This window comes from Chelonoidis abingdonii, chromosome 4, assembly GCF_003597395.2.
Source record: "Chelonoidis abingdonii isolate Lonesome George chromosome 4, CheloAbing_2.0, whole genome shotgun sequence".
Taxonomy (NCBI): Eukaryota; Metazoa; Chordata; order Testudines; family Testudinidae; genus Chelonoidis; species Chelonoidis abingdonii.
In genome coordinates, this window is record NC_133772.1 from 108,518,118 (window position 1) to 108,531,355 (window position 13,238).

The 13,238-nt window shown below is 48.0% G+C and overlaps 1 protein-coding gene across 4 annotated transcripts in view; it reads left to right on the top strand.

The window, feature by feature from the left end:
- The window catches only part of TTC6 (tetratricopeptide repeat domain 6), a 162,106-nt gene extending 152,337 nt beyond the window's left edge, over window positions 1–9,769 (top strand). For all 4 annotated transcript variants that reach the window (XM_032789971.2, XM_032789965.2, XM_032789969.2 and 1 more), the window contains one exon: window positions 8,470–9,769. In XM_032789971.2, the coding sequence (XP_032645862.1) occupies window positions 8,470–8,606 (137 nt within the window). In that variant the 3' untranslated portion in view covers window positions 8,607–9,769. The remainder of the gene's footprint in view (window positions 1–8,469) is intronic.
- Window positions 9,770–13,238: the final 3,469 nt, after the last annotated feature.

A 13,238-nucleotide genomic window follows, 5' to 3' on the forward strand; every position in this document is an offset into this window, starting at 1 on the left:
AAGTGCTTAACTGTGCACCCCACCAGCCCAAAACCCACCCACCTACCCAAACCCAAAGAACCTGGCCGTGACGCGGCTGCGCACGTGGCTACAGTATCCTGAGAAGGGGCGCGCTGGTGGGCCGTTTGCTTTATGTGGAAGCCATCGGGTTCTTTGGTGATCTTGTGGAGCAAGAGCAGCTACGAGGAAATGACACCTGAACCTGACAGCCCCAATGTCTGACCTATCAGAGGCTCTTCTCGAGCCTCTTGCACAGCGCAGCTGCACCAGTACGGAGACGTGGGGGGTGCTTCACTGCTGGAAGCATGGGCGTTTTGTGGCTTGTGGAAGCAAAGAAGCAGCTGCGGGAAATAACACGCCCTACCCCCCACATCTGCCACAGCGCTACTCTCAGAGCCATCTGCCACCCGCAGCTCACCTCGTTCTGGAGGGGTGGGGGTGGGGTGTGTCCTTACTTGGAAGCCAAGGGGGTTTCTGTGGCTGGTGGAAAGCCAACGCAACCGCTAGCACGAGAGAAATCAATGCGTAATTCGCACAACTCGCGCCTGCTGCGAGGCAGAAGCCATCAGCCCGCCCTGTCCTTCTCAAACTATCTCCAATCCTTATAAATAAAGCTTTGCTTACCAGTGAATAGTCTCCTCTGCTGGTTCCTCACTTACCAAGTCCCCGCAGCTTGCGACTGGCTAGCTGTTTTTTGCGTTTTGTTTTGTGTTTTTGTCTTGGGCGTGGGGGGTTGTTCTCGTTGGTGTGGGCGGTGTACGCTTCTGGCCCGACGCTGGGCCAGTGGGCGGGGTGGGGTTTGCTTCGGCATGGGTTCTGGGGTGGAGCGCTCTGGTTCCACTCTAGCATGCTGCAAGGCAGCCATAAAAGCCCCCTTTCAAAAAACATGCATCTTATAGATCAAAAGCTTCTTAACCAGGAATAGGCCCCCTGGTCTTATCGGGATGCCGCTTGGTTCCGCATAATGGGCACGGTTTTTGGGCTACAGCCATTTTTTTCCGCACGCATCTGCGACCTTTGGCTAGGTCTGTTCTCGGAAACTGAGCTCGCTGCCTGCATGGACTTGGGGAGTCTTCCAAACACCATCAGTAGCCTCCCTCTTGGGATTCCTCTACAACCTCCCCTCCTCTCATGGGCCTCTGAGCCCAGCAGTGGAAGTGCGAAAGCATGACCAGAAAGGCTGAAAAGGAATGCTGGGATAGTCCTAATACCTGGAGGCCAATAAAAACGCTGGTGAGTGTCCACTGATGACCAGCGCTTGCATCCGCGCTGTTCTCGCTACACCAGAAGCAGACCCAGGTGTACAGCCAGCGCTGCAAACAGGGAGTTGCAGCGCTGGCTGAGCTTTTAAGTGTAGACACCTGCTAAGTTGCAGCGCTGTAACCCCCTCGCCAGCGCTGCAACTTGCAAGTGTAGCCAAGCCCTAAATTTCATGAATCCCACATTTGTGTGTGCAAACCAGCTAAATGCATCCCTGTTTCCACCCATCTTTAACCACCTCAGATTCAATTCCTGTCTTTCGATCTCAGCTACCAAAGCCATGGACAGGTTGTTTGATGGTTCCTAAAATGAAATTATTTCATTGGATTTTGATAGCAAAGTCCTTGAATCACAGCCCTATGCAAACTAGAGTACCATTGTTATGCTACTGTCTGTACTTTGAACCAATTAATAGTTGATTGCAAGTGCAATAATTTTTCCACCAACAATAAATATGATCAAGTCTGACTGAGAAGTTAACTGGTACACGCTTACAATATAAGTTTTTCTAAATTATATGAAAACATGACTTGGATAAAGATGTATACAATTCCTTATTTTCACTGAATTTTTTCCATTAAAAGTAGATTTTCATGATGTCAGAACAGAATAATTATGAAATCTTGTCTAGGAAATTGATTACTGTAAAATAGGGAGTTTGCTAGGAACTAGACTCTTTAAACAATAAACACTTGCCAACAGTTAGTTCTTCTTTGAGTGCTTGCTCATATCCATTCCAGTTAGGTGTGCGTGCGCTGCGTGCATGTTCGTTGGAAGATTTTTACCCTAGTAACACTCGGTGGGTCGGCTGGGCGCCCCCTGGAGTGGCGCCGCCATGGCACCGGATATATACCCCTGCCCACCCAACCGCCCCTCAGTTCCGTCTTACTGCCCGTGTCAGTCGTTGGAACAGTGGAGTGCAGTTTCACTGACCTCCACTTCCCTAGCTACTCGTAGTTCTCTAGTTATTTTGTTGTGTATATAGTTCAAAGTTATATAGTTATAGTTAATTTCTATTGTTCATAGTTAGTGTATAGTTAAGAGGGGTTCGGGGATTAGCCCTTTCCCCGCATCTGGTGCTGGGGCCCATGCCCGGTTCACTGGGTTTCAAACCATACTCGGCCTGTCATGAGCCGATGCCCGACAGGAGAGCCACACGATTCCGCCTTAAGTGCCTCGGGGAATCTCACCTGACAGATAAGTGTCACATTTGCAAGGCTTTTAAGCGGGACTTTCGGCTAAAGCAGCTCCTCATGGAAGCTGCTTTTACCCCTCCGCCTTCGGCACCGAGCGCTGGTCAATCGGCGGGCAGAAGCACCTCCTTGGCACCAGACTGCACCGGTACTGCCAAGGCCTCTCGGCACTGGCCGTCGCCGGCACCGAAGTCGACTCGGCACCACTCCATCTCCCCGAGGTCGAGAAAGCCTAAGACTCCTGCTGCTTCCGTGCCACCTGTACCGCAGCCAGAGAGCTCGTCTAAGTCAGATCGCGCGGCACCGACGACGTCGGCACCGTCGATTCCAGTCCCACGAGGGCCGTCGAGTCCGGTGCCTGACAGCGCCCCGGCATGCGCCGTGGTTGAGTTTACTCATCCCTCCATGCCAGACATATTCTCAACGGCGAGGGATTTGATTACCATGACAGAGTCGAAGCTGCCTCAACCCCCGGCACTGCCGGTGCGGGTAATACAGTCTATCTGCAAGCTTTCCTTGATAAGACCAGCCTCTGTTGGCACAGCAGAGCGGCACTGTTCACGATCACGGTCCCGCAGACGATCCAAGTCCCGTCGGCTCTCCATCTCCCGATGCCGCTCGCAGTCCCTGTATCGTTCTCCTCCTCGGTACCGGTTGCACTCGCGGCACCAGTTGGTATCCCCTTCGCCGGCCCGCTAGTCTCGGCACTGTTCCAGCTCCCGGCACTGCTCCAGGCACCGTGACTCCCGTAGCCGCTCCCGACGTTGAGCCTCGAGATCTTGGTCGACCTCCCGGTGCCGCTCCGGTTGCAGGTCCCGATCTCGTTGCTGGTACCAGTACGCCTCCCGGTACCGGTCTGCGGTGCCGAGTAGGGCAAGGTCCGCTAGAGGCAGAGACTCTGCCCAGGGCTTTTCAGCACCTCCATGGCCATCCAGACAAGCATCAGTGTTGTCCCACTCGGACAACTCTTATGCTCAGGACCGCGTTTCTGATGTGCCCACCAGAGTCTTCCAAGAGACCCAGGCCCAGGACCAAGGACCCCATCAGTGGTCTTTCTGGACACCGTTGGGCGTACACCAGGCCCAAGGCGTACCAGTAGTTCCGTCCCACTCTGTCTCATCAGAACACTGAGTGCCAGAGGCAACGGTTAGCCGTCCCCTCCGACTGCTGGCGGAGGAAGCCCCAGTTCACCCACCGACTCCCAGGTTCCTCTGAGAGCAGGAGATCGCCCAAGAGCAACAGGCCACTCACAGACCACTCGTCGCCGGCATCTCCTCTTCCTCTTCTCCAGATAAGGCGGTGGCAGGAACATCCTCCTCAGGCCCTCCTCCAATCGACCTGAGAGTCTATCAGGACCTCCTAAGGAGGTAGACTCAATATGAACCGTCCTAGGTGGAGAGTCCAGAGGTAGAGGACCCGGTAGCAGACAGTTCTATCGGCGGATGCCGCCCGCTAGAGTGGCCCTACTGTTTATTTCGGACCATCCAGCCAATGCTGATACTATAAGAATGGCAATCCCAGCCTCTATCCCTCCTGCGGCCAGGGGAGTCGAGCGTAAATATATGGTGCCTCTAAAGGGTACGAGTATTTGTATGTTCATCCAACTCCCTGCTGCACTAGTCGTCAGTTCCGTTAATGAGAGGGACTGTCACAGCCAGCAGGCCGCCAGCCCCGAAAATTGAAGGAGGCTAGGCGAAATGGTCCTACTCGGGTGGCCGCCAAGGTGTACTCGGCAGGGGCCCTACAGCTCCGGTAGCAAATCACAAGCCTTGCTTAGCTGCTATTTATAATTATAACCCTGGGTGGCGGTGGGTAAGTTTACGGGAGTTCTCTTCAGAATGCCAAGAGTTCGCTGCCCTCTTGAAGGAAGGAAAAAGGTGACCAGAAACTTCCCTCCAGGCCTTGTTGGATGCAGCAGACTCAGCAGCCAGGACTCTGGCCTCGGGTGTTGCCATGAGGCACATCTCATGGCTTCAGTTTCAAACCTTCCACCGGAGCTGCAGATTATACCATTCAGGACTTACCATTTGATGGTAAAGGCTTCTTCTCGGAAAAGACTGACGCCCAGGCTGCAAAGCCTGAGGACAACTCGAGGGTCATATAATGCGCTTTTGGCGATGCATACGCCCGGTGACCCAACGCAGGCCTTTCTGTCCCCCGAGCCTCACCTAGCTCAGGACCTTGGCCTAGACAAGACAGGGTTTGGCAGGCAGATGGCGACTGAGCCCAACTGGGCCAATCAAGCAGGACGGACCGTCAGGATCCCAATGGATAGGTGTGCCCAAATCAGCGTACCAGTTACAGGCCAGGATCCCTCTCTCCTTCTCCAACCGTCTCTCTACTTCCTCCCGGCGTTGGTCCCAGTTAAACTTCAGATAGGCTGGGTCCTACGCACGGTGGAGTATGGGTACCACCTCCAATTTATTTCAACCCCACCTTCCCACCCTCCAACCCTGTCCCTCTTCAGGGACCCCTCTCACGAGCAATTCCTCTTACAAGAGGTGCAGACGCTCCTCGCCATAGGAGCCATAGAGGAGGTACCGATGGACGAAAAGGGCAAGGGGTTTTACTCCTGTTATTTCCTGATCCCTAAGTCGAAGGGAGGTCTCAGACCTATCCTAGACCTGCGAGGACTCAACCAGTTTATGATAAAGTTGAAGTTCTGCATAGTATCCCTGGGGACCATTATCCCATCCTTAGATCCTGGAGACTGGTATGCCGCCCTCGATATGAAGGACACGTACTTTCACATCACCATCTTTCCTCCGCACAGGAGATACCTCTGCTTTGTAGCCAACCATCAGCACTTCCAGTTTACGGTCCTGCTGTTTGGCCTTTCTGCAGCCCCAAGGGTATTTACAAAGTGTATGGCCGTAGTCGCAACCTACCTCCGCCGATGTCGGATACACGTTTTTCCATATCTGGACGATTGGCTCATCTGAGGGGCCCCTGAGACACAATTCACTCAGCATGTGGGCATCGTCAAGGACCTATTCACACGTCTAGGCCTGATGATTAATATAGAAAAATCCACTCTGTTTCCCACGCAGAGATTAGACTTAATAGGAGCTATCCTGGACTCCAATCTAGCCAGAGCCAGCTTACCACAGCCGCGGTTTCAGGCGATGGCAACAATCATCCGAGGTCTACAGAATTTCCCGATGACCTCGGGTTGCACTTGTCTTGGTCTCCGGGGTCACATGGCTGCCTGCACGTTTGTAACCAGGTTCCGCCTCCGTCCTCTCCAAGTTTGGCTCAACTCGGTATACCGCCCGGGTAGGGACCCGATAGACACGATAGTCACCAATCCCTCGAGCACCCTAGGCTCCCTAGAATGGTGGCTAACTCCCTCCCTCCCTCGTGTGTGCAGGGATGCCATTTCATTTGCCCCAGCCCTCAATGTCCCTGATGATGGACGCATCATCTCTCGGCTGGGGTGCTCACCTCAGTCACCTTCGTACTCAAGGCCTTTGGTCTTCTCAGGAGCTGGCATTACACATAAATGTCCAAGAACTGAGAGCAGTGCGCCTGGCGTGCCAGGCGTTCCAGCAATAGTTGCGAGGCCCTTGTGTCTCAGTGTTTACAGACAACACAACGGCAATGTACTACATAAACAAAAAAGGAGGGACACGGTCCTCCCCCCTTTGTCAGGAGGCCATCCAACTCTGGGACTTTTGCATAGCCCACTCGATAGATCTGGTAGCGTCCTTTCTCCCAGGCATTCAGAACAGCCTGGCGGATCGACTCAGCAGGTCTTTCCTGTCTCACGAGTGGTCGATCTGCCCAGATGTTATGCATTCTGTTTTCCAGAAGTGGAGATTTCCCCACATAGACCTGTTCGCTTCCCGTGAAAACAGGAAATGCCAGATGTTCTGCTCCTTCCAAGGTCTCTCCCCGGGATTGATCTCGGACGCTTTCCTGATGCCATGGAAGAGCTAGCTCCTTTATGTCTTCCCACCATTCCCGCTGGTTCACAAGGTCCTGCTGAAACTCTTCAGGGACAGAGCGCGCATCATCATGATCGCTCCAGCGTGGCCCAGGCAGCACTGGTACACCACGTTGCTCGACCTGTCGATAGCCAACCCAATTACCCTTGCCACTCCACAGAACTCATAAACTCAGGACCACGGCAGGCTTCGCCACCTGACCTGCAGGCTCTTCACGTTCACGGCTGGTAGCTGCATGGCTAAACAGTAGAGTTATGTGCTCTGAATCAGTAAACGTTCTCCTGGGTAACGCAGGAACCTTCACCCGTCAACGTAGCTGCCGGTGAAGCTTTTTCCTGCTGCGGCGAAACGCTCTAATCTTATCACTGAGTTCATCAGATCCGTCTATTTGACTACCTTGGTCTCTCCAAGCAGCAGGACTAGCAGAAAAAAAAACAAAAAAAAAAAAAAAAAAACTTCATCATTAGAGGTACATTTGGCAGCCATCATCTAGCCTTCCACCCGCGCGAACGTGGTCATTCCGTGTTCTCCACACCCATGGTTTCGAGGATTCCTCAGGGCGGAGCACTTTACCTCAAGTACGCACCCAGCCCAGCTGGACTATGTCTCCCCATTAGGAGCCGTTAGCAACCTGCTCGCTGCTAACCTTTCTTGGAAGACGCTTTCCTACGTAGCCTACATCCCGGCCAGACGAGCTTAGGCTCTATGGTGATCTGCCGTACACTGTGTTCCACAAAGACAAGGTGCAGTTGCAACCGCACCCGGTTCCTCCCTAGTGGTTTGGCCTTTCATGTTAACCAGGACATCTTCTCCCGTCTTTTTCCCGAAGCCGCCACTAACCAACAGGAGCACATCTGCACTCCCTGGATGTCCGTAGAGCACTCGATTTTATTGGCGGGAAAAACGCATTTTGTAAATGCCCCACTCTTTAGTCGCGGAGACCGAAGAAAGCCTATCTGATTCCTCCTCAGAGATCTATCTTGGGTGGCGGCGTGCAATCCACACGTTGTTATATTGGCTAATATTTCCAAGCCACATTCACTGACGCATTCTACCAGGGCTCAGGCTTCATTGCACATTCCTGGCGGTACCATATCCAGGAGATATGTTGCCGCATTACTGGTCCTCGGTTCCACACCTTTGCTTTCGCATTATGCTCTGGTGTCACAGTCAAGAGATGAATTGCAGTCTTTGGCTCCAGCAGTTTTACATTCTGCCACATTCACTCCAACCCCACGCTAGTAGGCTCCCGCCCGCCCCCCCCTGGGAATCCACCTACTGGATGGATATAGCAAGCACTTGAAGAAGAAAAGACGGTTACTCACCTTTGTAACTGTTGTTCTTCGAGATGTGTTGCTCATATCCATTCCAAACCCGCCCTCCTTCCCCACTGTCAGAGTAGCCGGCAAGAAGGAACTGAAGGGTGGCTGGGTTGGCAGGGGTATAAATCCGGCGCCATGGCGGCGCCACTCCAGGAGGCGCCCAGCCGACCCACCGAGTGTTGCTAGGGTAAAAATCTTTCGACGAATGTGCACGCGGCACACGCACACCTAACTGGAATGGATAAGAGCAACACATCTCAAAGAACAACAGTTACAAAGGTGAGTAACCGTCTTTTATTTAAATACCTTTGAACAATAGGAAATCTGACTCTGAGACAATGTGCATTGCTGGCACCAAGGAATAGATTGATAATGGTTTCTTACTGCTTGATTTTTGTTTTGGTGTTGAACCTGATTTGGGAGGGAGAATATGGCTTCTGATGCTTCAGCAGTTGCTAGAGTCAGATTTATAAACATGCCAGGATGATATCTAACATCAAGAGGAGAAAAAGGAGAGTCAAAGGGAGACAGTAAGAGTGTAAATATCTTAACAAAACTACTTAGCTCCTGGTATAAAAATAATATGAATTGGACATATGTATTTCCTATTGAGAGCATATGGGTTTTGAAATATACTTTGTCTCAACTTTCAGATGGGCTTTTGGCATGGGCTGTTTTTTATAATAATAATCCTAACAATCTTTTGAAATTTAAAAATGCTTTAACATTTATTTTTCATTTTTACAGCATTGTCAATTCAACCTAATGATGCTTTGATGTATAAACTTAGAGCTGATGTTCGTGGTAAAATGGGATTCAGTGAAGAAGCCATTGCTGATTACAAGCAAGCAATCAGCATTCAAGAAATGATTGATGCAATGTGAAAAGATTCCAGTTCCTGCAAAACATGATAACAAGTTAGGTCTATTTACAGAGATTTGCCTAATTTAAATGAGAGATATTTGTTTAATTACATCTCAAATATTATTTAGAAGAATGTATTATGTTAGCACTAGGCTTGGCACAAAAGGTTAGTTTTGTATACAAGAAAAAATTGTTAATGCTGTAATAATTCGTCTTCATTTTTAGATGAATTTCTGCACGTTATCTTCCTGCATAATTTAATTGCTTGATTCAGTGCAAAAATTGAACAGAACTATTTAAGAACAGAATGCTAACATTAAAGAAGTAATTTCACAAAGCGAACATTAGATTTTCTTTATTGATTGGCACCAAATGGCAGCTGGAGAAAGAAACACGGACAAAGGAATAAATATAATCAGGGAAAGCCTCATCTTTATTTACTTGGGTCCAATGTGGTGTTAAATGGCAAAATAACCAATATTTAGGTTTGGCCCCCTTTCATCCAACCCTTAGGGTTCAGCCCACCTCTGATTCCTCTATCCCTCTCCCAGTGAGAGGGAATGAGCGTACACACAAGGTGTACCTGAGTCTTTGCTGATTTCAGGTCTTCCTTTCTACCTTAGGTTAATATGGTCCACTTGCCATCTCTTGGACCTCTTACACATTTGCCCCTGAGAGCTGTGCCCTTTGAGGTTCTTACCTACACTGGACACCAGCTATAAATTGCAACAAAATTTACAAACTCCACTGGTTAAATTTACAATGTGTAAATTACAGTTCTTTCTCTATACTAACCTAGAACAGGCCCCAGGATGCTGCTGGTGATCTAGTCAGACCCAGTGCAATGTTGTACATAGTTTGAATTGTATTTCCCTCAGTTAGAGGATAGGGGAGCAAAGCAGCAACAGCAATAGGATGGCTGCTGGATGCCAGTGAGGACTGTGGTGTATGAGTGCTAATCAGCTATCCCTTCCTCCTACAGTCCAGCAAATGGGTGGCAGGAGGAAGGAGACAAATCTGTCCTTCCCTGCCCTCTCCAATCTCTGCACAAGCAGTGTCCATGTGCATTATGGGCAGGGAGGGTGTGGGGCAAAGTTCGAGAGCAGCCAAGCCAGCCCCTCCCTTATTGTGGAATGCTCATGCTGTTGAACAGAGAGGCAGGCAGGCGCGCGCGCGCGTGTGTGTGTGTGTGTGAGAGAGAGAGAGAGAGAGATTGCTGTGCAGAGAGCTGGGAAGGGAGGCAGGGGCTGATGTCGAGGTTTCCCCCTCCCCCTGTCTCAGGACTGGTTGCTTCCTGCCGCTGTCTAAACTTACAAGACAGCATGCTGACACACTCTCTGTCCCCCAAAACACACTGTCTCTCCTGCCCCCATACATACACTCCCTGTCACACACTTTCCCCCTCCTACCTCAGTTGAAAAGCAGCTGGCAATGCAGTAGGATGCCCATGGAACAATGGGATTTTGGCAAACCTGCATCATGTGATGCTGTAATTGCAAACCCTTCCCAAAACACCCTGCAGCCAGTTGCACGGTAGGATTGCTACCCCAATGCACTACTCTCTTTGCCATTGCAACAGCTGCTAATGTGGAGCACAGTGTGCACATGCAACAGCGGTTTAATTTCAGTGCTTTAATAAAAGTGGTATAACTTGTGCAAAAACATTGCAGTGTAGGCATACCCATACTCGAGTGTCGTCAAATCCCACTGTTGTCCTCACACTCCCACTGAGGAACAGCTCTTGCAAAGTCTAATATAATGAGACTGGGTAGATCATAACTGAGATCTATAAAATGTAGAGACAGGAGTTCCTAAGAAATATATTGTATTCCATTTCTTTGAATATTCATGACTGATATCACACTATTATATTTTTAAAACAATATTTATAAATAATTACTAATGTTCCTATAGGCTGCTGGAAACATTCTCTGTTTAGGCATCTTAGCCTTCTAAATTTAGAAGGAGCAAAATTTTGGAGGCAACCCTTATCTATTAGGTAATAAATATATCAGCTAAATATAATTTAATCCTCTTTTTATAGTAACAGCTTCCATGCTTGACTTATTTAAAATCCACAAGAACAAATTGGTATAAACTGAATATGAACAAATTCAGGCTGGAAACTAGAAGGTTTCTAACCATCAAAGGAGTCAGGTTCTGGAACAACCTCCCAATAGGAGTTGTGGGGGAGAGAGAGCTGGACAATTTTTTGAGTGTGATTGTATGACAGGGTGCTTCTGATGGTGTGGGGCAGGGTTTGGCATCCCTAAGGTCCCTTTCACTTTATGTCTCACGTTCCTAAAAGTTCATGCTTCAGGACTTCAGACAGTCACCTGTAGGGATCAGGAAGGGATTCCACCCCTGTCCCCAAGTGTATTCTGGGTTGTTGGTTTTTTTGGTATGCTTCTTCTGAAGTGTCAGAGATAGCCATGACTGGAATGGGATACCGGACTGGGTGGGCGAGTGCTCTGAGATGGCACCGAGCATTCACTCTCTTAAGTGCTTGGCTGGCTGGTTCTTGATCACATGCTTAGGGTCTAACAAATCACCATATGTGAGGTCAAGAAGGAACTTCCCCTCGGGTCAGATTGAGTGGGTTTTAGTGTTTTTATTGCCTTCCTCTGCACCATGTGGGTGCAGGTCACTTGCTGGTATTATCGGGGTACATCTCACTTAATCAATTCACTGCCTTGCAAAGGCCTCAGGCATTGGAGCACCTCCATCTGTCCCATTCTCTGCCTGTGGCACATAATAGTTTAGTCTTCTGGGCTGTAATATTTTGGTCTAATTTTGGGTTGCTGGGTTTAGTGTGTGGGTGCTGAGTGGTGCTGGTGGTCTGTGATATATAGGAGGTCAGACGTGATGATCTGGTGGTTCCTTCTGGCTTTATGTTTTATGACGGCGACAAAACAAATGGTGAAACTGTTGCTTATTCCAATGCAAGGAAAAAAGGATTTTTATGTATGAGTTAAATTTAGAAATTAAATGTAGAACCTATAAAATATTAGCTAGACTTTTGTTCCAGTAATCTTCAGCAGATACAGTTCACATGAAGGGCAGCTGTTGTTTTTAATGGATGAAATCCAAGCTCCATTGAAGTAAATGGTAAAACTTCTATGGACTTCAGTGTTTCAGCTGTACCAATATGGTGTCTCTTTGTTCTGTACTGTGGAACTTCACAATACAGAGGCACTAGAATATTAGAAGCCTAATACTTGATGTCAGCAGCACGTCACCATGTATAGATAGTTTAAATTGGTTTCCACTACACTAGAGCTTTAAATAGTGGACATTTATTTGATGGAGAAGCTTTTTCTTAAATCTAAGAAAGAATATATGCCAGAGAGGTAAAAGTGGCTGTCAGTCTAGTTTATTAGAAAAGGGGAAGCTCAAAGAGCAATTCCTGCCTCCTGCTCTGCAGTAATAAATGGGAGATTTATAGTATTTCTACAATAGTCTGTAGAATTCTTAGGTTTCTGACAGATGACAAAGTCAACCAGTTTCTCTAGAGTTTGTAACCTCAATAAAGATAACTCCTGAGACTGACATTACAAAAGACAAACTCTTTGTGCCTATTAGGAAATAAATTATCTGACCAGCAAATTTGCTAAAACATCGTAGTAACATAGCTTTCTATGGCCAATTCTACTCTTCAGAAGTTTCACTTTCAGACTCAGTGAGAATGGTTTTTTTATTACTGGTTGTTGGCTCAGCCCAGAATGGGCATAATCAGTTCTGGTCACTTGGGGGGAAAGGGGTTGCCCCATTTTCTTGTTTGTTTTCCCTTCTCTACAATCTGCCTACTCCTACTTTACTTCCTTTTGAAAAGTTGAATATTGAGTGATGGGATAGAGACCGAATTTGTGAAGGTAATGTCCTCCATCCTCCACCCCACCTCCGAGTTTACAAAAAGTGTGACTATACTTGTGCCCCTATTGGTATGTACAATTATAATGATTGAAAACGCAAATAAGGTTATTTGCACCTACTTAACCATATATACACACATTTTCAATGTAACTGTGGTAATGGGGTGTACAAATAAACATGCAAAGGTATTTTTGCATGTTTTATGTTACCGTAACAGCAGTTTTTGGCTGGTGGGGTGTTAAATCATATGTGATATCATGGCCTTGTCCCTTCTTATTTTCTTCCTCCTTCCACACTCCTAAGAAAGGCTCAATTATGGGTCATGAGATTGTGACAGTCTCCTTGAGAAAATTGCAACATTAAATCAAGTGAACAGAACACAAACCTTTCCCTTGGATGCTTTCTTCACACTATCCACAGTAGATTTTTAAAAAAATGTAGTCTTGCCATCACCTTGGAATGAATATAGACATGGACATTTTATATGCTCTTTGATTTACATTTAAAAACTCTTAAACCAAACACTATCATTTATGATTAATTGGACAAATCTTCCTTTGCTTAATATTGGCAGGTTCCGGCTATTTTAAATAATGCTGGCTATGTGCCCTGTTTTTCCCTTCGTTCTATCCTTTATGGTAGTTACTGTAGATTTTACAAAACCTGAATACTGAAATATTTTCACTTCTATAATTGGCTGAGTAATGATTCATTTCAATACATTTAATCTATCACACAGTACTAGGGGGATGGGTTAGCCTTCCTATTTCTATTTTCTG